General features: G+C 31.5%; 1 protein-coding gene across 1 annotated transcript in view; it reads right to left on the bottom strand.

Moving 5' to 3' along the window:
* LOC139516326 (zinc finger protein 277-like) overlaps positions 1–26,389 on the bottom strand; it is a 49,217-nt gene that overhangs the window by 9,915 nt on the left and 12,913 nt on the right. The window contains exons 5-12 of the mRNA XM_071306375.1: positions 25,045–25,136; positions 23,188–23,252; positions 21,130–21,175; positions 19,671–19,803; positions 18,793–18,869; positions 17,517–17,616; positions 16,032–16,124; positions 10,979–11,103 (exon numbers count right to left, since the gene is read on the bottom strand). Coding sequence (XP_071162476.1) covers positions 10,979–11,103; positions 16,032–16,124; positions 17,517–17,616; positions 18,793–18,869; positions 19,671–19,803; positions 21,130–21,175; positions 23,188–23,252; positions 25,045–25,136 — 731 coding nt within the window. The remainder of the gene's footprint in view (positions 1–10,978; positions 11,104–16,031; positions 16,125–17,516; positions 17,617–18,792; positions 18,870–19,670; positions 19,804–21,129; positions 21,176–23,187; positions 23,253–25,044; positions 25,137–26,389) is intronic.

Below are 26,389 nucleotides of genomic sequence, written 5' to 3'. Positions count from 1 at the left end.
ACAACAATACTAGATAATACTACAGTTACTGAAAGCTGGTAGATTACAGTACTATTGACAACAATACTAGATAATACTACAGTAACTGAAAGCTGGTAGATTGCAGTTACCATTGACAACACTTAACTTAACTAGATAATACTGCAGTAACTGAAAGCTGGTAGATTGCAGTTACCATTGACAACAATACTAGACAATACTACAGTTACTGAAAGCTGGTAGATTACAGTTACCATTGACAACAATACTAGATAATACTACAGTAACTGAAAGCTGGTAGATTACAGTTACCATTGACAACAATACTAGATAATACTACAGTAACTGAAAGCTGGTAGATTACAGTTACCATTGACAACAATACTAGATAATACTACAGTTACTGAAAGCTGGTAGATTACAGTTACCATTGACAACAATACTAGATAATACTACAGTAACTGAAAGCTGGTAGATTACAGTTACCATTGACAACAATACTAGATAATACTACAGTTACTGAAAGCTGGTAGATTACAGTTACCATTGACAACAATACTAGATAATACTACAGTAACTGAAAGCTGGTAGATTACAGTTACCATTGACAACAATACTAGATAATACTACAGTAACTGAAAGCTGGTAGATAACACCATTGACAACAATACTAGATAGTACTACAGTTACTGAAAGCTTGTAGTTAACAGTTACCATTGACAACAATACTATATAATACTACAGTAACTGAAAGCTGGTAGATTGCAGTTACCATTGACAACAATACTAGATAATACTACAGTAACTGAAAGCTGGTAGTTTGCAGTTACCATTGACAACAATACTAGATAATACTACAGTAACTGAAAGCTGGTAGTTTGCAGTTACCATTGACAACAATACTAGATAATACTACAGTTGATGAAATTTGGGGGATAACTGTTACCACTGATGACAAAACTATACAATACTGTATCACAGAAAACTTGCTGTTACTGGAAGTAAGCAAAAAGTTCTTTAATCCATATTTAATGAAAGAAAGCCCTTCTACTCAAAATATCAGTTATTTAAAATATATTTCACAGTTGTAAACACCACAAGCTTAGCAACGGTAAATGTGTGTGGCAATTCAGTGGTGGATCCAGAGGGGGGTGTTAAAAGTAAATTTAATTATTAATAGAAGTTGTTATATTTTTTTCAAATTTTCAAAGCGTTCCTAAATCATTCATTACTCTATTGAAAGTTTGTATAACATCTAAATGCATTGTAACATGTGACTTGTCTACCTTATAGGTTAGAAGGATAAGAGTAAAATCGAAGAAGTCCAGTGTATGAAGCATCTGTAAAATGTTTTAATTACTACAATAGTACAAAGCTAAACGATATTTCAAATTCTGTTGTACATGTGTATAAAAGTTGATGCACTTCATAATGAGAAAATGTTATAACTGAAAAAAGTATTTGTAAGCCAATTTTCTTGTATTAAACTGGAATTATAATCAAGAGGTATTTTAACAACTGTAAGATATTGAAATCAATCTTACTTATAAATGTGAAGCAGGTGTTTTATAGTGACATCATTTTATTGAGATCCATGAGAAAAATTATACATATTTCTTTAAAAAAAAGTTTGGTAAGAATTTAAATAGAATTAAAACTTTTTCAAGTAAAATTGGTTAATACATGTATGGATTTGGTCATAAAACTCTATGAAACTGACAAAGTCTCGTCAAAGTGTCCATTTCAATACATAAATGAACTGCCATTCAAACTCATTTAACCCTTTATTTCACATTAAAGTTTAGATTTTGTAGGCACATAAAATGGAAAGTCATAAAATTCCTTTTATAGTTTTTAAGGTATAATTTTTACAAAGAGACCAATAACTAGCAGTAATTGTTAGTTTTATTGTATGGCTGATACACGCGACGCTTTATTAATATAGAATTAAACTGAAGGTTACATAGTTTTTGCTCTTGTAAGAAGTTATTATATTCAATGTCTTTTAGCAATTTTTGGAGAGAAAAAAATAGGCTACTTTCTTTTTTAGAATTTAATTGAGTAGATTATAATATTCACCAGGCATACTTTAAGAAATCTTCTTTAAATAGCATGCAAAAAAGTGTTTTAGATATACTGAAAATGGAATTAAGTGTTCACCTTTAACATAATTATGCAGAAAATTAAATAATTTACATATGTTACCCGATAAAATAGTTAAATTATTGTCAAAGTGGATGTAAAACCTCAACTATTTTAAATATTTATAACAATACAGGTAGAATGTTTATAAATGAAACCATTAAAATCTCTTTTAACAGACTATAAAGTATGAAAACACAATCATCTTAGGATGTGAAACAAATTTTATAATTCTTATGTTAGTGATAATGTGCACTAAAATTCCGGGGTTAAGTATATGTAGGGTTTGGTCAAGGTAATGTCTGGAAACATTGTAATTTATAGAGCAAAATTTATGCAGGACAATCTACTTAAATGAATAACTTCTAAATTTATGAATAGCATATTATGTTTTGCTCTAAAATTGAGAATGAAAATTGGGAACATGTCAAAGAGACAACAACCAGACCTCAGATCAGACATCTGTTTATATCTTACCAGAATATTTACATTTTTAAAATACACTTCTACGCATTATTCTGCCAAGTTTGGTTCAGATTGGCCAAGCCGTTGCAAAGGCAAAGAAGAAAATGTGGTTTCCCATAGAGTTCAACGGCTATCTAAATGTCATGTTTGCAACCCAATAATGTTTTCCTACATACGAAAAAACAATTGGAAAATAAAACTGTCCTAGTCAACCATATTTTTCATCCTAATGAAACAAAATTAATTTGAAACTAAAGGCGTCTCCAAATTGTTCATTACTCTATAGAAAGTTTGAAATGGCTTGGCAATATGTTTTATCAGACGAAATTTTTATAATGACCACTAGGAGTCAAGAATTCCATCTGGTGGTCATACTTTTTGCCTTAAAGAAAAGATTGCTCTTGCATACAGAATATTTCTGCCAACATTTGTTCACAGCAGTTTCAGAAAAAAATAATGTGGAAAGGTTATTGACACCAACAGAATGCTATAGAGCTTAAATTGTATCAAGATACATCCAAACAAATGCCTGAATTCAAATCTGTTTAAATTTCAAATTTTTAAAAAACTAAGGAGATGAGTTGAGATGTGGTATAATAGCCAATGAGACTTTCAGTTACCATCCACCAAAGTTCAAATGAAGTGGATATAAGCAATTATAGGCAATTATATTTTGCTTATTCTTGCCAAAATAGTATACAAAATCAAATATAAAACCACACTTTTAGAAATAACAGGTAGATAATGTAGATTTAACAGATTAAAAATAGGAAATTGCAAGGAAATGAATTTTTAACAGTTTTTGTAATGTGCTCAATATCTAAAGACTCGTCCTTGTTCCTCAAACAAAATGATCATTCTACTTAGCAGGAGGCTCATATAAAATTATATTTCTACTTAGCAGGAGGCTCATATAAAATTATATGTTGTGTATCATTATGTGCAGGTGCAACCTATTGAAGCAGACTTTTACTAAATAAATAATTATATCTGATGTATAAATACAGCCTAAAACATCGCAACAAAGTATATTGTGGTAAACGTAACATTAGCGACACTCTTGGTTCTATTAAACGCCCTGTCACGGCACATCAACATAATACCTTTTTTATTACTTCACTTTAAAAGATGGCTGCTTTTGTAAATGCAAATTATAAACAAAATAGATGTCTTCTTGTAGACCATATGGGCCATTAAGTTTTTAAAGGATACTGGTAATTAAATATAATTAACTGTCCTTTGACTAATGACATGTATATAAAGCTGTTACTTTTTGTTAAAATACCATGTAAAGGGGCTACACAAGGGCTAAATAGAGAAAAATATGTCTGCTAAGTAAGTAAAGCATTGCAGATTTAATGTTTTAACTTTGCACAGAAAAGCTCTATGACTCTTTCCATTAGAGACCAGACTATAGTATGAAAGGGAGACAATCCATAAAAATATGGTATTTTTAAAACATCCATTATTAATGTTAATTTTTACACATATGAATAAAATTCAAAACCTTAGGAAAACTTTATCGTTTCTTGATCTCTCAGACTAGCATTTTAATTGGAGCATATATAACATATGACCCTTTTATACTACAAGTACATATTAACTGTTGACTTTGAAAATAAATGCACTTTTATGATAATTTGGAGTATCACAAAATAAAGGCAATTGTTTTATAAAAGTCAGTTTTAAGGTAGAATGGTAAATTGCAAAACAACTACAAGCACATTTTTATTTCCTTTAATACCCAGTGTATTTAGAACTATTGGTGGTATCAACATGGCTAACCATTATCTATTACAATGTACAGTACTTCCAATTAAATGGAATTAAAGATCTTTTTATTCATAGTTTTAGAAGATGATGAGAAGTCAATGGTACAGCAACATAAAAAGGGGAAATACAAAAGCAGTTGTCTAAATGTGTAAACACAATCTTAATTATCCCCAAAAATTATTTTTTGCCAAAAACCTATGACTTGTATATGTTATTTTATACAAAAATCAGAGCAAAATAGGTTAAAAAGTAGGACAGCTGTAAAAAATAGGGCAAAATATGTAAAACTGAGACAGCCATCAAAATAGGGGCAACATAGGTTAAACTGTGAGATATTTGTCAAAAGTAGGGGAAATATAGGTTAAACTGTGAAGTATCTGTCAAAAGAAGGGATAATATAGGTTATCTGTAATATAGATGTCAAAAGTAGGGGCAACATATGTTACACTGTGAGACAGCTGTCAAAAGTAAGGGTAATGTAGGTTAAATTGTAAGACAGTCATCAAAATTGAGGCCAATAGAGGTTACACTGTGAGACAGCTGTCAAAAGTAAGAGTTATGTAGGTCAAAATGTGAGATAGCTGTTAAAAGTAGGTAGAATATAGGTTAGAGTGTGAGGCAATAATCAAAACTTTCTATTTACACCCCCAATTTTACCAATTTGAATCCTCAGCTTAAGCTGATATAAAAAGTAAATTTTTATCTAACGTCAAGTTGCAAAATTGAAATTTGATGCTTCACAAACTACCAAATAAAGTTATCTGTAAGGACAAAATACTTGTTTTTAACAAATAAAATATATCCTTTCTGTGCCCATACAGCTACTTAACCCTGGTTTATATGTAACCTTTACAACCAGGTATACATAAATTTGAGAAGGCTACATGTTTAGAATTTTAAGTACTTAATAACATGAGGCCTTGTGGAGAATAGTAACAGTCTCGTTATCTCCAATGCTATCAATGTGGGAATGCACTGTGCCAATACATATCTGATCTTTTTATTTAAAATCAATAAAACTCTGTGTACTTTTGAATAAAAAATACCACAAAAATCTGCCTTTTGATCATTATTGTATCATGCTGGTGGTTTAAATCTCAATGGGTTCTTTGTTTTTGCTGACAATGTTTTTTCTATAAAGAATTATAAAGAAATTGTGTTCTAATGTAAACATTGATAGAAAAGATATCAACATTTTGTAATCTTTTTTCATAAAATTTATAATTTAGTGTCAAAATGTCTATGGTTTTGAAGTAAAGAATTTTTATGTCCTGTTAAATAAAAATTTTGTGATATAAAGTTACTACAGAATTTTGATGAGTAACAGAGGACATGTATGTGTAATAATTAAAACTGAGAAAAGTGCAATCTCATTGGAACATCACCATGACCATGATGTTTCTGAACCATCAACATGACATCTGACTGGAGCCACAGCACTACCAATTAACTTTTATGAATGATATATTCATGTTATGATGTAAACCCTATATTTATTTACAGTTTAGGCCTTAGATAAGTTAGTAAGATATCTGACCTGTTGTATAAAAAAGAAGATGTGGTATGATTGCCAATGAGACAACTCTCCACAGGAGACCAAATGACACATGCTGTGTTATTTATTCTTGTTTCATGGCCTTTGGAGGGGACAATGCATTGAAATGTTCCTGTAGAGTAAATTTCTTGGTAAAAAGTCTACTGCATTAATGGCAATTTTTTTTTCCAGATATCTAATTTGTTATGCCTTCACATTTTTGACAGCTTCACTTGAAACCATGAATTTTTGTCATTAGCACTCTTCCGACTTAACCATCAACTCAGCAGCCAAGGCCTGTATTTCTTTCCAGCCTGAAAGAATCTTTTCAACAGATAAATAGAAACTGTACATGAATTAAAAAAGATCTGCATCAGGTCTGTGACTGATAGAAATTTATCGTGAAGACTGGTTTTGCTGATGATTTACAATAGACTTTAGTTCTCCACTTTCAAAAGTGATATTGTTGTAAAAGGTAAAAAAATATCTTAAATTGCTCACAACAGAAGGATAATACTACAATGTATTTATAGACAATAAAACATATAAAAATAGACATAATTTCATGTTTTCTCAACAAACTTTAACAGTTTGCACTCAGCAGGAAGTAATAAAATTGAGAAAGGAAATGGTGAATATGTCAAAGCGACAACCACCCGACCATAGAGCAAACAACAGCCAAGGGAACCAATGGGTCTTCAATGTAGCGAGAATTCCCGCACCCGTAGGTGTCCTTCAGCTGGCCCCTAAAATATGCATAATAGTACAGTGATAATGGACGTCATACTAAACTCCGAATTATACACAAGAAACTAAAATTTAAAATCATACAAGACTAACAAAGGCCAGAGGCTCCTGACTTGGGACAGGCGCAAAATTGCGGCGGGGTTAAACATGTTTATGAGATCTCAACCCTCCCCCTATACCTCTAGCCAATGTAGAAAAGTAAAAGTAAAAGTAAAAGTAAAAGTATTAAAGTACAAAATAAATCATTTTCTGTGCTTCATCCATGTAACAAATGTGTTCACACTACTTTTTATTAGAAACCAAAAGAAGGGGAAATGTGATTTTAATTCTAAATCAACAACAAAAAACAATCTATCATTATTCAAGACTTCATTCTGGATTTACATATTACTTTCAAGCTTTCCATTATATGAACATTTAAAATGCTTGCATTGATTTTACCAACAAAAGGGGATTAACTCTTGATTTAAACCAGTCATTTATCAATCTAAGTGGACGTTAAATATGTATTTATTTCCGTCAAAATCCTTAAAAATACCTTTTAAAACCCTACCTTAAAATTGCCAGATAATCAGATTTTAGAGAGGGTAAATTGCATAATAATTTGGATGAGAAAGACAGATGTACATTGAGGGCAGAATGACAATTTGTTTTGAATTCATCAAGAACTGCAGTAATCGTGATATGCCAGTAGTTTTATATTCAGTTTTAAAGGTCATCTAAAACTTGCATTACCTTGTCCTTCAATATGCTTTCTGGGTGGTGTTATCACAGGCAAGCAGATTTTGGAGAAGATGTTTCTAAGTTTGAAACTTGTGTCTGATCCATTTTTCATTTTGAATAATAAAAAAAGTTGAAACTAAACAGGCATTCAAATAAAAATTTGCTGTTTCATGTTTTCTTAAATGACAAAAACATAAGAAAACACTACGTTTTTCCCACAAATTTTAACGATTATAAATTTAATTTTACTTTTTTTAGTTGATCTTATTGACTGAGGACCAGAATGTGCTACCACAAAGTAAGTAACATGCAAAAATATTACATACTCCAAGAGTCAAAAGTAGGTAATTTAAAATGGTTTATTCACATACAGATGCCCTCATAAGCAGATGATTGTTGAATATTTAAACTCTGGACATTAGCACCCATTGCATTTTTAAAATTAAAGAACTTTATATTAGTGTATAAGATATCTCTTATAATATATGAGATATCTTATAAAAACTTGTATATATTATTAGAATAAATAGTATAATGGCTTTCCATAGTGTACATTTCTAACTCAACTTTTTATGAATAATGGGCAAGTGAAATAAATGAGCTAATAATGTATATGACTCGAAAAGTCAGAAAGTAGTGCTTGCAAAAAACCATATGGTCAAAAGTGGTGAACATCAGTAATTAAAATAATCAATTGTGTACATGATTGGATAAACAACAACTATGAATTAGCCAGTGATGCACATGAGTACAAAAGTAAGTTACATGAGTAACTGAGAAGTAAGTGTGAAAATGAGTCATTAATAGGTGCTTTTAATTCAGAAAGTTGAATAAGTCTAAATTCAGGTCAATGCAGCAATTAGCAGAGTAATTGATCCATCATTAATGAATACCTCACAAATTCTTCTATTCATATGAAAATAATTTAATTTTGGATGTAACGCATCTTTTGATTGGCTGATGTTATTTTGTTATCAACCCATAGACATAATTTAGTCATGTGACCGTGATGTCATCAACGTTTTTTCATGGTTTTTTACGGTTTAAAATGGAATTTAGAATTAAATTATAAGAAATGACTGTAATATTTTTTCTGTCTATTCGAAATAACATAAACAAGAGGCTGTCACAACGACAGCAAACCGGATTTATTTACATTTATTTGTGTCCTGGCAATATCACAAGAACCATTACTGATGAATGGTGAAAGTGAAAATCATCAATATCAAATTTGACCTCTATTTTGTCATCAGTATCAACATTTTGAAATAAAAATATTTGAAAAACTTAGATTGAATGGTTCATGAGTAAATGCAACAACGTAAATGGAAACGCCATTTTACGATCTTTCAAGAACCATAACTCCTGATCAGTAAAAATCAAAATCGACATTATGGAACTTGACCTCTATTTTGTCATCAGTAACAACATATTAAAATTTCAAAAGCTTTGGTTGAATGGTTCATGAGAAAATGCACGGACACGACGGGAAACACCATTTTTCAATCTTTCAAGAACCATAACTCCTGAACGGTAAAAGTCAAAATCGTCATTATTGAACTTGACCTCCATTTTGTCATCAGTAACAGCATATTAAAATTTCGGAAAGCTTTGGTAGAACAGTTCATGCATAAATGCACGGACACGACTGGAAACTCCATTTTTCAATCTTTCAAGAACCATAACTCCTGAACGGTAAAAGTCAAAATCGTCATTATTGAACTTGACCTCCATTCTGTCATCAGTAACAACATATTAAAATTTGGGAAGCTTTGGTAGAACAGTTCATGAGTAAATGCACGGACATGACTGAAAACTCCATTTTTCAATCTTTCAAGAACCATAACTCCTGAACGGTAAAAGTCAAAATCGCCATTATTGAACTTGACCTCCGTATAGTTGTCAGTAATAACATATTAAAATTTTAAAAGCTTTATTTGAACTGTTCATGAGTTAATGCACGGACAACATTTGATTGCCGCCTTTCAAGAACCATAACTCCTGAACGGTAAAAGTCAAAATCGCCATTATTGAACTTGACCTTCGTATAGTTGTCAGTAATAACATATTAAAATTTTAAAAGCTTTGGTTGAACGGTTCATGAGTTAATGCACGGACAACATTTGATTGCCGCCTTTCAAGAACCATAACTCCTGAACGGTAAAAGTCAAAATCGCCATTATTGAACTTGACCTTCGTATAGTTGTCAGTAATAACATATTAAAATTTTAAAAGCTTTGGTTGAACGGTTCATGAGTTAATGCACGGACAACATTTGATTGCCGCCCGCCCGCCCGCCCGCCCGACCGCCCGGCCGCCCGGCCGCCCGGCCGCCCGCCGTACATCCCCAAATCAATAACCGACATTTTTGTCACAAAAATCCGGTTAAAAATGTGGTGCACACTGTTGAATAACCCGCTACGCGCGTTATTCAGTGTGCACCAAATTTTTTATGTTATTTCTTCATAGACAGAAAAAATATTACAGTCATTCCTTAAATAACTAAAACTAGAGGCTCTAAAGAGCATGTGTTGAGTAGCACTTGGTCTATGTGCATATTTAACAAAGGATGCTCACCAATATTGTAGACCAGAATAGTATTCATGACAAAAATTTGTTTTAATGATCTTGTATTATTGACATCTGTTTAGTTTTTCTCTACTTTTGTTAAGGTTTTGCTCAAAACACAAGGCAAAAACGCAAAAATGGTAAAAATTGCTTCACAGAGCTATAGCTCTAATAAAGAGTAAACTGACAATTTTGACCAGCAGACTTATTTGTAAAACTAGTCTTGCTGATCATTTTTGAAACATAATAAAGTTTCTCTCTATCTTTCATAATTTCAAGATAATAAGCAAAAATGGAATCCTAAGGGCAATTACTGAGATTCAAGTATTTTAGGAGAAGATAATGTGAGTTTACATAAAGATCAATTGGAATATATGTATCACCAACTGCTCCTAAGTATGCCATCTATTCTGTATGCAATAATCTTTGAAGATTGCCCTCTGATAGTCATTTATGTTAGGTTTGAAAATATATGGTTTACAACTGTACAGTCTCAGAAAAAGGAATTTCAAAAACCTTTAAGAAGCATTAATGATATCTGTAACAATGTTTATGATGCTGGAGGAAATTTTATACATGGTGTTTCATATAATAATTTTTGTCAAGTTTTATTCAAATTGGATAACTGGTTTTACAGAAGACACTAGTCAATTTTTCATGTGGTTCAATGAACATATTTATAGATTAACAATGAGTGTTTTTCTCAGCTAAAATCTCAACTAATTGTCTTCCAATAAGCATGCACTGGGGAATATTTGTAGTGTCATCATTCTTATGAAAATTTGTGCTGTCCTTATAGTTTCATATAAAATGGAAATCGAAAACTTACTGATCAGAATTAAAAATTGTCTTTTTTTTTTAAGAAACATCAAATTTTCACATATGTTTTCTTGATCTATTATGCCTGGTAGTTTCAAAAGAAAGGAAAAATGCGATGAATACTGAAACCTGAATTGAATAAATAATTAGAGGATTTGTCCAAAGCCATCAAAATGGTAATATTGACATTTTTATGGTCCTGATTTTTACTCAAAGATATGTACTTACTGCGGCTGATCCCATGCCAACAGATCAGGTATCACATGTGTGTGGCCCTTCTCATGCATGTGGTCTGTTAAAGCTTTTCTGTCTTCAAACTTCTCCTGGCATCCAATACATATACCAAGATGCACCTTGTAAAAGGGAAAAACATGTAATTACATCACTGTATCAATTTTTGTTGAAATCCTTGCATTCAGAAATTTCTCAAAATTTGTGATTTTTTATAAGTCAGGAATGTGTTCATAGGACACAGATGATGCCATCACTAGCATAGCATATAGTTATAAAGGGACATAACTAAAGAATGGTATAATGACTCTACCCAAATTTGATCTGAGTTTTGTGGTAATAAGCATTGTGTATAAGTTTCATTACATTTGGTTTAGGCTGGGAACAGTATATCTAAAGGTAAATGATCTGATAGGCTTTTCTGTATAAAATTGAAAAAAAATAAATCAGCAGTTTTTCCCTTAGCAAATGAGCATTACTCTGAAACGATTTAAGTGATACCACCATAATTCCACCTTGATCTGTGTTTTGTGGTAATAAAGCATTGTGTGTAAGTTTCATAGCATTTGTTGGAGACCAACTTAAGTTATAGAATGGAAATGAAAAATCAAAGAGCTGAAAGCTCTGAAGAAAAATGACGCCACTGTCTCTAATATTGGGATAGTTTTTATGCAAGTCTTGATTTTCACATACCGTAATTAGTTTAACAATGCAACATGTATCGTGAGCATATAATTGATATTCGTATATGTGTGTGTGTGTGAAGTGAATGTGACAACTGGCTGGTTTTTTAAGACAAATGAATAGGTCAAGACTAGCTGAATTGTACAAATAAATACCGTAGAAAGGCTTGTATATTTCTCACTGGTACATAGTCTGAATCTGGGTCCGTTCGCTTCCATTCACGTTTGCGCCCACTCATTTTCACCCCTTTCACTTTCACACCCTACATGTTCGCAACTAATCTTAATTGGTTTTGTGTTTAATAACTCTGTAAGCAAGTGTTTTCTTATAAGTATAATTGTTGTCATTGTCTCAAAATAAAGTGAGACAGCAATTTTTTTTTTGTGTTGAATAAATCTTAATCATGTTTTGGATAAGGTATTGCTAAAAATAATAATAATCCTTTCTAAATAAAGTGGTATTTTGTCAACGTTTTATTTTGTGTTGAATAACTCTTAATCATGTTTTGGTTAGTGTATTGCTATAACTTGTTTCATTGACTTGTTTCAAAATGAAGTGAGATTCTGACTATGTTTGTTTCTGCGTGTTGAATAAATTTTATCATGTTTTGGTTATATTTATAGTGGATTGCTATATTTTGGTTTCTATGTTTTATTGTTTCGTTGTTTCAGATCAATGGGACCAAGCTGTTAAAAACAATTATCTTTTGTGTTTTTTCCTTTAAAATCTTCAATGTTTTACTCATACCAAGCTATAAATACATTCAGTATTTACACCAAAGCAATTTAAAACAACAACCATGATTTTCCAATTATTCAACTTGAATTTGAATTAAAATTGGGCGCGAATGAGTGGAGTGTGAATGTGCGAACGTGTAGGGTGCGAAAATGAATTGGGCACAAACAGACCTGATACCACACAGTCTGAACCCCCTTCTCCCACAAAATATTTAGTAAATAATCTTTTTGTTACTGCTATCAAAGGTCTAATGAAACTCAGATAGTTTCAAACATTTGTCAAAGAATTCTAGTCAAACTGGCACCTAGTTAAATTGGCACCTGGACAAATCAGCACCTGGTTAAAATCGACACCTGATATAGTCAATTAGTCACCCATGTTAAATATATATTTTTAACAGTATTTTAAGCAATAGGGTAAAAATAAGAAAGGGGTTGCCAGAATTTTTTTCAGTATTTAAGCAAAAAGAGTTAAATACTAACTTTCACATTTTTGGGTGTTCATGTACATTTTGTATATATTTATTTTTCTCAACTAATGACTTTTTTGGTGTATTTTTAATGATATATATATATATGAGTAGTCCAAATAATTATTACGTCTGGCAAGGCTTTTTTAATTTAATTCTGGAACACCTTCCTATGACCGCAAGGCTATGTTAATTTTTTTTCTGGGACGCCTTCCTACGAACGTCGTAGGAAGGCGTCCCAGAAAAATAATAAAATAGCCTTGCCAGACGTCATAATTATTTGGACTAATACATGAGATATTGTGTATTTTTCTGCATTATTTTAACCAGTTGAGCATTTTACAGGATAGCTGCGGTATCGTAGCTCTTTAGGTCCTTTTGTTATTTTTTTACTATTTGCGGACCATAGATCTATGGTCCGCAAATAGTAAAAAAAGCTCTTTAGGTCCTTTTGTTATTTTTTTACTATTTGCGGACCATAGATCTATGGTCCGCAAATAGTAAAAAAATAACAAAAGGACCTAAAGAGCTACGATACCGCAGCTATTTACAGGATTGTTGGTTTAATGCTGTTTAAACTTTACTGAAAAACAAACACCTTAAATTTGCTAATTATTTGGCATGAAAGTTTGATTTATTGAAAGGGACTCATAGTTTTCCATTTTATTTTAATAATTGACTTGTTTTTACAATTACACAAATTGTCTAATTGTTAAAACAACAGCTTTGGTAAGGGCTTCGTTGTTTACCTTTATACACTACATATTCACTTTCGTTTCGTGGTTTACCAAAATACACAACAACATATTCACTATGTACTTGGTAACAGTAATTAATTAATTGAATAGAAAATATTATAACAAATATTATTGGATGCCGAATTGACGTCAAATAGGTGCCGATTTGACTAGATGCCAATTTAACCAGGTGCCGACTTGACTTGTACGTTTCAATTCCTCTGCGATCGTTTGCGGTATTTTCTTGAGAAAACCTATTTTCCATCATCAAAGAGAAGAAGAAACTGCTTTAAAATGATTCTGGAACGCTTCATGATTGTTAAAATAAGTTTAATTCACTCAAAAACAATTTTAAAACTTGCGATTAAACAGGAAGTTTCCAAAGCACGTGTAAAAGAAGAAATTATCCGGTGAGAGTGGAAATCCGTATATGACAGATATCCCTATAGTACGACTTTGAAAGTAAAACAGTTCAATCCTTTTGTAAAACAATCTTTAATATACCTATCACATTAATGTTTGAAGGGTCTTTAGCTTATTCAAACCATATAAGTCGGTATGAAACACCAAAACGGAATGAACAATAACCGATTACGTTTTGTAGTTTACAAATTCTAAAACTGGTTCCCGTCAAACTACAACACTTTGTTCGGGTGTAGTGGAATACAAGCAAAAACCAGTGTAAACTGGGTCCTGGCTGATTTAATACTACACAATGATGCATAATGATAACACAAGCAGATTCCAGTTTGTATGGAAAATAGGAAATACGAAACCAAGCGCGGTAGGCAGAGAAATGTAATGAAGTTCAGGTCGGCAGTTATGGAACAATGACTGCGTCATTTTCCAAAAAATCAGCATAACTCTAGAATGGTAAAAGTTACACCACCCCATACGAACTTGATATGTGTTTAGAGGTAATAAGCAATGTGTATAAGTTATATAACATTCGGTTGAGTCAAACTAAAGTAAGATAACGAAAAACAAAATAATCCAAAATTTTTATGTTTAAAAAAAAGGAAAATCACAAAAACACTTAACTCTGAGGAAAATTCAAAATGGAAAGTCCCTAATCAAATGGCAAAATCAAAAGCTCAAACACATCAAAAGAATGAACAACTGTCATATTCTTGACTTGGTACAAATAGGGGCATTACTCACGAACAGTATAAGTGAAGCCACACAATTTCATACTCGATCTATGTTTTGTGGTAATCGGCATTGTGTACCGTATTTGGGCATGTATAGTCCGCACTTTTTTTCCTTAAATATGTAGTTTGTACAAGGGGTGCGGATTATACACAACTATAGACGGTTATTGAAATTTTATAAAAAAAAAATTTTTTTTTTTTTTTTTTTTTAATCTCGTTTTTTTTGCATTAATAATGTATATTGGAGACGTTTATTATATTTATTTCATTTAATTCTTATTCTTTTATTCTTTTTTAACTTTTCTCTTCAAAATTGATTATTCAAAGTAAAGGTGTTACATCCTGCAAAGGTAATCAAGTGGGGTAATTAAGGATTAAGTATGGGTGTGTAGCAATTAAATAATGATGTCAAGTTTTGAAAGGTGTTACATATTATAATCCCAGGCAAAAAAACAACATGATCAATGAAAAGATTATATAAGATTAAATAGTTTTAACATTTTGATTACAGCTAATTAATTTAGAGAAATGTTTGATCTCTTTTTTCTTTTGTTCCAAAATATTCAAATTATTTTTGTTATATTATATCAGCTTGGAGATACTTAGACAAATGTTGATTTTAACAGGGATCTTTTGATTAATAACTACTTTTATAAAATTATTTAATATTAATTACCTGATGAAAAGCTCTACCATTTCATTATTTTTCATGAAATAAATAAAACAATTTTTTTTTTTATAAAATACATTGAGAATAGGTCCCATTCAATGGACTTTTACACTGAACTAGGCTTATATAAAAAAAAAAAAAAAAAAAAAAAAAAAATGTAAAAAAAACTTTTTTTCTCGATTTTAAGGGGATGGAAAGGGGGTGCGGACTATACATAAATGCGTACTATACACGGCCGAATACGGTATAGGTTTTCTAACATTTAGTTGAGGTAAACTAAAATTAGAGAACAGAAACCAATTTGGGGGATTTTCTGGATAGACATACAGGACAGACGAAAAGACAAGGATAACACTGAGAGTCCCCTTTACTATGGCAGGGGGCATAAATAAAAATCTCAAAAAAACACTACAGTTTCTTGCAGAACACATGTAAATAGGGTAAAAAATGCACCATACAAATTAACTAACGGTTAACAAAGATTTCATAATTAGATTATGTTTTCAAAAGAAAATCCTTTTTTTTTGTCATGTTTGTCAACAATATAGAAATCAGAGAGAATGAAGTTTAATAATTAAGGTTAAAACATGAGAAGCATTACCTGTCTTCGAATATAATTTATTAACTTTACTTGTTGATAGAAGTTGAGATTCAGTCTAAGTTTTATTTCCTTCAGGTCAAGGTCATGCAGCTCCTAAAAAGAAATATTTAGACATATAATAGCTCTTGGAATACTGTAGACATAAAATGTCTATAATGATATCTAAAAGTTAATATATGTAAACGTGTATAAATTTCTTATTTTTAGGAATTTAAATATGGAAGATATACCCTTTTGCTTCAAAGATGAGAAGTATGAGGGATAAATCAATTAAAAATAGTTACACTGTGCATCAATTGTATAAATTCATACAACTATGTTACCTATGATTTATAGTTACCCGGTACTTAACAACATATCTGAATGAAATGACTGTCAGAATGATGTTTTACAGATATACAGCTGGGTTGCAATGTATCTGGATGGGTGCATGATAATTATCAGATATACTGAGATAAACTTCGAAATAAAAGATGGGTTTTCTTAAACTTGATTTGAACATAAAACTCATTACTTTTTACAGGATGAGAATTCATAATACCTCCATTCTGTGCCTGCATGTTAGCATAAAACTCAGCATTACACAAACCCTTGAGTGTATTATACCTGTACATGAGCATAAAGTTTATCAGATATACTGGAGCAGAACTCACAATAAAGACAAAGACCCAGGGGTATACTTATCTGCATATAAGCATGAAATTTTATTTATCAGGTGTCCTGGAGGAGCATTCAAATCAAAACAACCACCCTGAGCAGTGGTTGGGAAGAAATTATCACAATGGGCCAAGTCCAGCATTTTTTACATAAATTTTAAAGTCATATTTGGTAGATTCTTTGTAAAATCATATTATTTTAATTAAGAAATAATTGATGCAAGCTAGACTTTAGGGTGTGTAGGCATTATATTCGTGATTATTTTTGCCCGAGCGATAGTGAGGGCTAAAATAACATGAATATAATGCCTACCCATGTTAAAACTACAATAAAGTTGAAGCTTGCATTAATTATTTCGATTCTGATTAGGACAATTAGGGTAATTTCTATATCCGATTGTAATAAGTGTAGCGTGTTTGTGTAGGCTCTTCCATGAACCTCCCTTTATGTTTGTAAACCAGCAAACGACTGGCAATGTGATTTTTAAGAAGGAGGAGTTTGAACAGCTAGTATGAACGGTTGTCGTATCTCGGTGAAATATGTCAATTTCCAAATGCAACACATTACAGTCATAACAAATGTATTAGTAACAACATTTGCATCATTTAAGACTTTGGAAGTGTTTTTAATCAATGAAATATATTAAATGCATGCGTTTGATAAAATGCATTAGTCTGCAGTAGTCAATATATGCATGTGCAAACAAATTTTATTGGATTTAGAGCATGGGTATATTCACAAAGCGAAAGAAGCATGTCAGATTAGAATTGGCCATTTTCAGCTATAATGTGCCTACGGCCCATGACCCCTGCCTGGGGTGTACTTTACCTGCATGTGAGCATGAAGTTTATCAGGTATGCTGGAGGAGAATTCACAATACAGACAAACAGCCTGGGCCCCTACTTCTTCCCAGTCACTGTAATCTTCTCTATACATTTAAAAAAAAAAGTGTTCACATTATAACATACATAGATAATTATGAACACTTGCATAACATGATTACTTTGTGAACTTAGTTCCTTAGATGTGTATCTCAATGTAGCAGTTTAGTAATGTAGTTTTATAGTATTTAACCCCCTTACTACAAATATTTGGTCACTTTAAAAAAGAAGAAGATATTTTAATATAATATAGCTTAAGGTATAACTAGCATATAATGTTTAATAGGAACATAACTCAAGAACATTAAACGTTAAAATCATAAGAAAACTCAAAATAATAAAAATAATGCATATGTTTTTTTATAACTCAATGGATGGTTTTCATCATAAAACTTTATGTACATATTCTTTTTTCTGAAGAAAATTCTTTAATTTGTTCATATTTAGAAGAAGTTTACTTTATGTTAATTGCTACCTTCCAGGAAGCAATTCCCTGACATATTTTCCATATGCAGAGTGACCTCAGCGTGACCCATCTCGTAAAAATCATGTGATCGCAATACGCATGGATGTCCTTAAAATAAACTATAATTATCTGATTGTTCATGTTAAACATGTGCTCAATATCCATGTTTTTTGTTGATTGTTGACACACAGGTGACAATCTTTAAACTTCGGCTTCAAAACACACAAAAAATGATAAAATGGTGCACATAAGACTAAGTTACGATGTTTGTATGCATTGGTACAAGAATTAAAATAACATTATTTTTCACCGGTCACTCGTTTCATGACTTTAAACAACCAAAATTCCAACTTTATCTGTGTTTTGTGGTAATAAGCATTGTGTATAAATTTCATAACATTTGGTTAACTATAGAACAGAAACAGAGACATATGTATGGACAGACGGACAGACTAATGGACGATAGTAACACTTTTATACCCCATTGGCTGCAGCAGGGAGTCAAAATCACACTGATGACTGTCACTGGAATCGCATACCGGTACATAACTTAAGTTAAGCTATATTTTTTTTAACAGGCATGAAGAATGTCTTTAATTCATATGTCTTACACTTATGGAGAATAAAATTGAGAATGGAAATGCGGAATGTGTTAAAGGGACATTTGAACAATCTGACCAAAGAGCAGACAACAGCTGAAGGCCACCAATGGGCCACAAAGAATGTTTTCAATACAAAGTTCACTTTAATAACTTACTCCTTTTCTGACTCAGCATCATTATCTATGGCAGTATCATCTTCTGATTGTATAGCCTCCCAATTCTTACCCAGTTCCTGTGAAAATATTATAAAACTAGTTTCTAGATGTTTTACTATTTGACATGTGTTATAAATATCTACATGTATTGACAAATTACATTTGGATGTATTAAAGATATTGTGGTAATGAAATGCTTTAAATTTTTACCTTGCCAGTTGTCATAAAAAAATACCCCATAAGTTCAGCACTAACAGCAACATTAAGACAATCCTAGTGCTGACTTCAGAGATTATTGCTACCTATTGTTTTTTCGAACCATGTTAAAACATTGCTACTTAATGTCATAAAGTGAATAAATGCATATTCAGGACTTTTCCCCTGCTATTCACTAGTATAACTTGACAAGTCTAATTTTAATGTACAGCTTCCTAATAAAGCACCTACTAGTCTTTAAAACTAAAAACACAATATCTATTTGTCTAAAATATTTCTTGGAAGTTTTAAGAATTTTTTTATTCATAGAAGATGGAATTTTTTCCTTTGAGATTTCCACTGGATAGAAAAATAAGATGATGTGGTATGATTGCCAATGAGACAACTATACACCAGATTTGGAATGAAGTTGGAAAAAATTAATTGAGTACACCAACAGCCTAATTTGTAACAAAACAATTAATGAACAAAAATCATGACAGACATGAACCAATGACAACCACTAAACTACACTCCTGATTTGAAACAGGGCCATAAAGAGTTTGGCATGGTTCAACATGTTTGTGAGCGTTCAACCCGCCCTCTTACCTGGGACAAATCTTGATACACATGATATTTTCCAAAAATTACTAGAACGTAATGGTATTACATTTTTTACTCACCAAATAATTTATCATATAAAATCTATCGTAAACTTTATTGTTAGGATTAATTTTTCTGTGTTGTTTCTTTCTCATATGCTCTTTTAAAACAATTCTGTCTCTAAATGTCTTTTCACAATATAAACAGTTCAGACTGAAAAGATATAAAAATGACAAATTATTTCTTAGACACAGTATATGTACAATTTTAGAACTGATATAGAAATGCTTTGCTTAACTTTCCCTTGAGCAAGGGGCTTGGGCTGGTTGAAATTTAATCTTTAGAACCTACCGGTATTATATATATTTACTTCCTCACTTCTTATAACTTAGACTTTCAGGACTGTTAAATCATAATTAATAATGTAAGTCTGGTTTTTCTTCATCAATATAACAGAAACAATACATGCTTTATATAAACTAATTCTGGTCCAGTGTTTCAGTTATATCATTTCAGTATTTCCAAATCAAATCTTTGGAACTGAAAACAAAAGCATTGTGTTATCATAACTAAATATTTTAAAGGTTTTACTTTGTAAAACAGCTGATTCACAAACCACACTTCTTTTGGATTTGGATTTTTGGTGTTTTAATGCCACTTTTAAGCACCGCATATAGCGTTTTCGTGGCAGCTAGTTTCTATTGGTGGAGGAAGCCAGAGTGTCCAGAGAAAACCACCAACCTTCGATAGGAAAACTGATGGTCCTAGTCAATTAAGATTAGAGTTGTGTGCGCCAGCACAAGCGGGGTTCGAACTCACAACGTCAGTGTTGACTTGCTAGTGATCACAGTAGCAACCACTTAGACCACTCAGCCATCAAGGCCCCTCACTTCTTTTGGAGAGATATTTAATATTTATAAATGTAATTTATTAACCTACCGATCTATGATCTCCATGTTTCATCTCATAGAGATACAACTTTGGAATTCTACCACGATAAATTCTGTTGTGTTGGATAGCCGACAAATTGAATCTTTAGGAAGACTCAAAGTAAAAGGAATTGATAGTACAGAATATTGGTACAAGTTTAAACTCTAAGAGAAGCATATAAATGTTCAAAATATGCCGCACAACATTTGCAAAAAATAAAAGGGCATACAAACTGTAAATTTTTTTAACGTCATCCTAAAAGTTGCACAGTTCTAGCAGTAAAAGGAGTTACCATGGGAAATTGTGTTGTTTATATTTACAGAAGTTCAACCTATAGGATTGTTCTAAATTTATTGCAATCAATAATATACTGACAGTCAGTCATTCAGTGGGTACATGAGTTGTTTTTTTTTAGTTAATTTAAATGTAAATAACTTTAGATTATATATACCAGTTTATATGTATTCTATTAGGAAGAAACTAGCTTGGTTATAACTTTTGATGACACAGGCTATAATAGTTTATAATAGACCATTGATTTGTGAATTTGACTTTAATATCATTAGTGGATATTCAGTTAAATTTTCCTACATTGAAATATTAACTTACTTGCTTAACTGCTCTTGTAATAAATCTAAAAACTCATCTTTATATACTGAAATATAAAACATATGAAAACACATAATTTTCTTTATAATACAGTCGATTTCGGTTTTAATGTAATATTTCTTTTATCTCATGGATACATATCTTTGTGAAAGAAAAAAATGTTATGTAGGAAATTTTTATTCATTTATTGGAAGTCAAAAATCCAAAGAAATGCTTAAACTTGCTTAAAGACTAACAAAATTACTGTGAAATAGCAAAATATCCCCAAAACTGCAAATTAGGAATGAAATAGTGTGTCACAGTGTGTCATTGTGTCCAACAGTCATTAAAATGGGGGTTATTTATTGGACTACACATGATAGCAAACAATTCTACCAAGCATAAGAGCTATAAGCAAGTTGATTCAGGAGCTGTGTCAACAGGTATCATTGTTACATTACCGTACTAAAAAAAAAATTCCTCCCAAATGTTAAAGCTTTATGTCAAATGGTCTCTGAGAATTGATGTGTCTGAGGCGGACAGGTGGGTGGAAAGAGAATATGACAATTTCCTCTGTGTTGCACAGAGAACAAAAATGCATAAATGATTCAATTGAACCCTATGTCTCATCCACAACTGCAGATGTCAGTATAAAAGTAAAATGTATAATCCTATTTATTAGTAACATACAGATATTCAAAAATTTGCACAGGGTGATTGATATATATCTTATAAATAAAGAAGCTTCTGACCATGTTACCTAAATTCCATAAAGGTTTGACAGGTATTTGGGTTTTTAAACTCTTTCACCACAGACTGTTCTTGAATGTTGACTTGGGGAAAAAGGAAAAATATAAGAAGTTTGTGTCCAAGGGACATAGTTGTCCCCTCTTGTAAATATATAGCATATTCAGCAATTTGTTCATTTATGAAGGGACATGTCTCAAGAACGGTGAAAGTGAAGCAACCCAAATTCAAACCTGATCTGTGCTACATGTACATGATGTAGGTGGTTATAAACATTGTGTATAAGTTTTATAACAGTTGGTTAAGGCAAAGTAAAGTTAAAGTGTGGAAACTGCTAATTCAGCAATTTTTCTGTTTATAAAGGGACATAACTCATGAAGTTTGAAAGTGATGCTAACTAAGTTCAAACTTGATCTGTGTTTGGTGGTGTCAATTTCAATATTTTTTTAACCACATCTAAACATAAAAACTGTCAATGCTGACAATATGTAGAATCTCTATGTCTCACCTCCTTGAATGTTCTATAGTCAAGAAAAAAAATATGCAGTAATAACTGTACTTAGGCAGAAAGAAGTCAAATTGATTTTAAGAAAACTCTGTTTGAGGTTGATACATGTATTACTGTATTAAAGCAACGCTTTATCATAAAACACAATCTTACCAAATCTAAATTACTACAAATGTGTTTGCACATAAACCTGATAAGGATAAAACTATTTATTCAAACAGTTAAATGCAATAAAACTATTTATTCAAATAGTTACATGCAATCAATTACATTTTTTATAAATCACACACAGATAACCTTGTCCTGAAGTGCCATTAAACATGAATTGGAGTTATATCATACAAATTTTCTATTTATTAAGATCCGTAGTTATACTACTGCAAAGTTTAAAAACTTCCACATTGAAAACTGTATTAAAACATCATTTTTATTTGTTTATTATCTAAATTACTGGTTTAAATGATCATTACAAAGATCATGATAGCAGTCACTAAGCACGAATCAAAATAACTTTACAGTTATAGGAAAATACTGCATCCAAAGAATACAAATGTATGTGGCGTTAAAAAAGTGAAGGTTTTTAAGATTTTCAACAGGTCTGTAAATATGTTCTGCTTCTGTTGTAATCAGTATCATTAAGTTTTAGAGTTATGTCTCTTTACAAATAGAAAAAATGCTGAAATATTTATTTCTCTTAAGTTTGCCTCAACTAAATGTTATGAAACTTTTAAACAATGCTTATTACCACAAAGCTCATATGGCTAGTAAAGATGTGTAAATCTCTTAGTTATATGAGCTGAAAAAAGTAAGGGAAATTAAAGTACCTATATTGTCTGGCAGTCCAACATTAAATCCATGATCATGAGCCATATGATCAAACAACAATCCCCTGCAAAACAATGGAAACAACATATCTTTAAACCATTCAATTTTTATAGTTTTCATTTGTCAAATCTGATAAATAATTATATATTTCTGCTGTGATGATTATTTCATATCAATAAATATGTCAGGGTCTTGAATTTTTGTAGGGCTTTATTGCAGTTTTGTAAATGAAAATAACATGAATAAAACAGGGCTTCCAAAACGGTCATATATTCCGGTCATTTGTATAATGTCCGGTACAAGTCCGGCTTGTCAAAGCATGAAACGGTCATATACTTTTTAGTTTTCAAGGATTTTTCGGTCATTTTTACATATTTCACGATCTTTTTGACCCAACCTTTTGCCTTTAACATCATCACATTTCCGGTCATAAATGTGACATGATGATTAATTACTATCAAAACAACACCTACTTCAATACCTTCTAAGTTTAATCAAGGCTAATTAGTAGTTGGACAGCTGAAATCTACCTGTTCAGGTGACAGGTGAACTATGTTCAGTACCGGACATCGTATAAATTGATCGGTTTATTCACAATTTTTTTCTTACTTTTCAGCGGTTTGTTTCTAATTGGTTTAGTCCAAAAGATTAAAATTATTAGAACTTAGTTTATAAACATGATTTGATGAAAAATTTAAAAAGGTTTTAAATGAAAAATCGTCAGAACTACGTCATATGAACTAGAACAGGTATGCGCATGTGCACAGGTGTGAAATTTAATTATGCATCCTAAATTTCTTAAAAAATGCTAAAATTATCATTGATACATGTATCTAACGTTCATTTCAAGTATTTTGGTTAAGAAATAACATAGGAGCTTCTTCACTCAGTCGTGCTTTGTAAACGTACACGGATTTTACGTATCCGTTTATGGTCCGTGTTTTACCATTGTCAAGTCAACATCCGGTTGACCTCTCCGGTTAGAACAATGTGAAACGAAAGTAAAGTTTTTGACAATGTCATTTTGCACAAATAAAAAGTCTAAGGCAGATATGAGCACGCCTATGTGCACACTTTGAATGATGCACTGTCAATTTAACAGTTACATCCGTACATCAAATTCATATCATATCAAAGTAAAGTTTAAAATCGTCTTTTTTAATGTAATGTCAATCATTGGAATGGCCATCTGATTACCATAATTGCCTTTTGTGACTTAGTCTTAAGGGATTAAAATCGGGATCATATGAAATGTCCGGCTGGCTCAAATATTTTTTGGAAGCCCTGGAATAAAAATGTGAACATTATATGTTGAAATGCACATCAGGTTAAGTAAAATGTATTTAATGTCACCATTACCACTGAGTCTATACCTCTGCTAGTGGAATTTAATTCCTTGAGTGTATCACCAACCCAGAAACAAGTACTAAGGGCAATCACATGATCATACAATTATAAATTTTAAACAATTTGCTGTGATAAACCTAGCACATCATTTAAAATACAGAAATGTATCTTCCACATGTATTACTCTGATATCATGTCTTGGTTTGGCTATACTTTATGTCCTTTTTGGTTATATTTATTTAGCCCTTCAACATTTATATTCAGTTCCAATTATTTTGGCCATTAGCATCACTGAAAAGAGATTACTGGGTATATGTCAAAATGCATATCTTTTGTGGTAAGAATGATAAAGTTTAAAACAAGTACAGTAATTGTTATTGAACATGTCAATAATTAATCAATTTCTCTGGTATCTTATTAATTACCCCAAAAAAATCTGATCTTTAAAATGTGCAATGCAACACATGTCTGTATAAAATATTACACCATCATAACATAGAAAACCATACCTATTTCCTTCCAATTTCTCTCTACAGAATAGACAATCTCTGGCTGGCAGTGAGTCATCCCTTTCTTTCTGTTGGATACTCAAAACATCCTCCTACAGCGGAACAAAACCATATATAACATACCAATATTGTAATTGACTTTATAATAACAGGCACATTTTTTACTGTGTCTATTTACAGGCCATTTTGAATATAGTCGCACCTAGACTAAAAGTTTTCAAATGGACTAAGACAGCAAAATATACAACTATAGCCTTCATCAAAATTTAATATAAAAATTATTAGATATTTTAAAAAAAAATCAAGATTTGCAGAAAAGAGTTTATAGCCTCAGAAAATAAACTACTACATGGATTGTAATGAGACGGCAGCCCTACAAATGAGTTACTTTAGTTAAATTGTTTTATATAACATAAATGAAAATAATAACATATTCACTGTGCTTAAATGGCCGTGGGTAACTTAAGTTACCAACTTAAGTTACCCACAGCCCAAAATGGAGCCGCCTGGCTTCGGTTAGGAAGTTTGCTCCTTTATAATTACAATACCATGTATACAAAAGAAATGTTCAGTAATTAAAAATTTATATAAATCTTTTGGGGAAACTCTGCAATGTAAAACATGGTTTGTTACTGCAAAATAAACGATAACAGCACGATTTGCCAAAACACTTATGATGTCCGTAACTTCAAAACAACTTGTCCGTAACTTTTTTCCTTATACCAATAGGGATGTCCGTAACTTTAGCATAATGTCAGTAACTTTCAAAGAATCTTTATTCGTGGATGTAATTATTTAAAAAAAGAAATGATAAATAACAAAAATACCGAACTCCTAGAAATATTCAAACGGAAAGTCCTTTATGGAATGGCAAAGCCAAAAGCTCAATTTAACACACCAAACGAATGGAAAACAACGGTCATATTCCTGCCTTGGTACAGACATTAAAAAGTAAAATTACAAAAATACTGAACTCTGAAGAAAATTCATAAAGGAAAGTCCGTTATCAAATGGAAAAGTCCAAAGATCAACCGAATGGATATCAACTGCCATTTTTCTGACTTGGTACAGGCATTTTCTTATGAAGAAAATTGTACGGCAAAATTAATGTATCTTACATTCTACTGGCTTTATAGATTGTTAACTGCTTTAAAAGTTTTAGATGATAAATCATCACATGCAGGTTATAAATCTCACCATTTCCAACTGTAGAAATTACATTAATAGTGAACATATGAAAATCACCTTAGGAGAACAAGTTCAGAGGTCAATCCTTAGCAGAAATACATAGATGAATCAGTCCAAACCTCTAAAGAAGATATGTATGATTTGATACCTGATCTTT

Source organism: Mytilus edulis, chromosome 1 (genome assembly GCF_963676685.1).
Source record: "Mytilus edulis chromosome 1, xbMytEdul2.2, whole genome shotgun sequence".
NCBI classification, from domain to species: domain Eukaryota; kingdom Metazoa; phylum Mollusca; class Bivalvia; order Mytilida; family Mytilidae; genus Mytilus; species Mytilus edulis.
The sequence above is the reverse complement of the archived record's forward strand: the minus strand, read 5'-3'. Positions and strand labels throughout refer to the sequence as shown.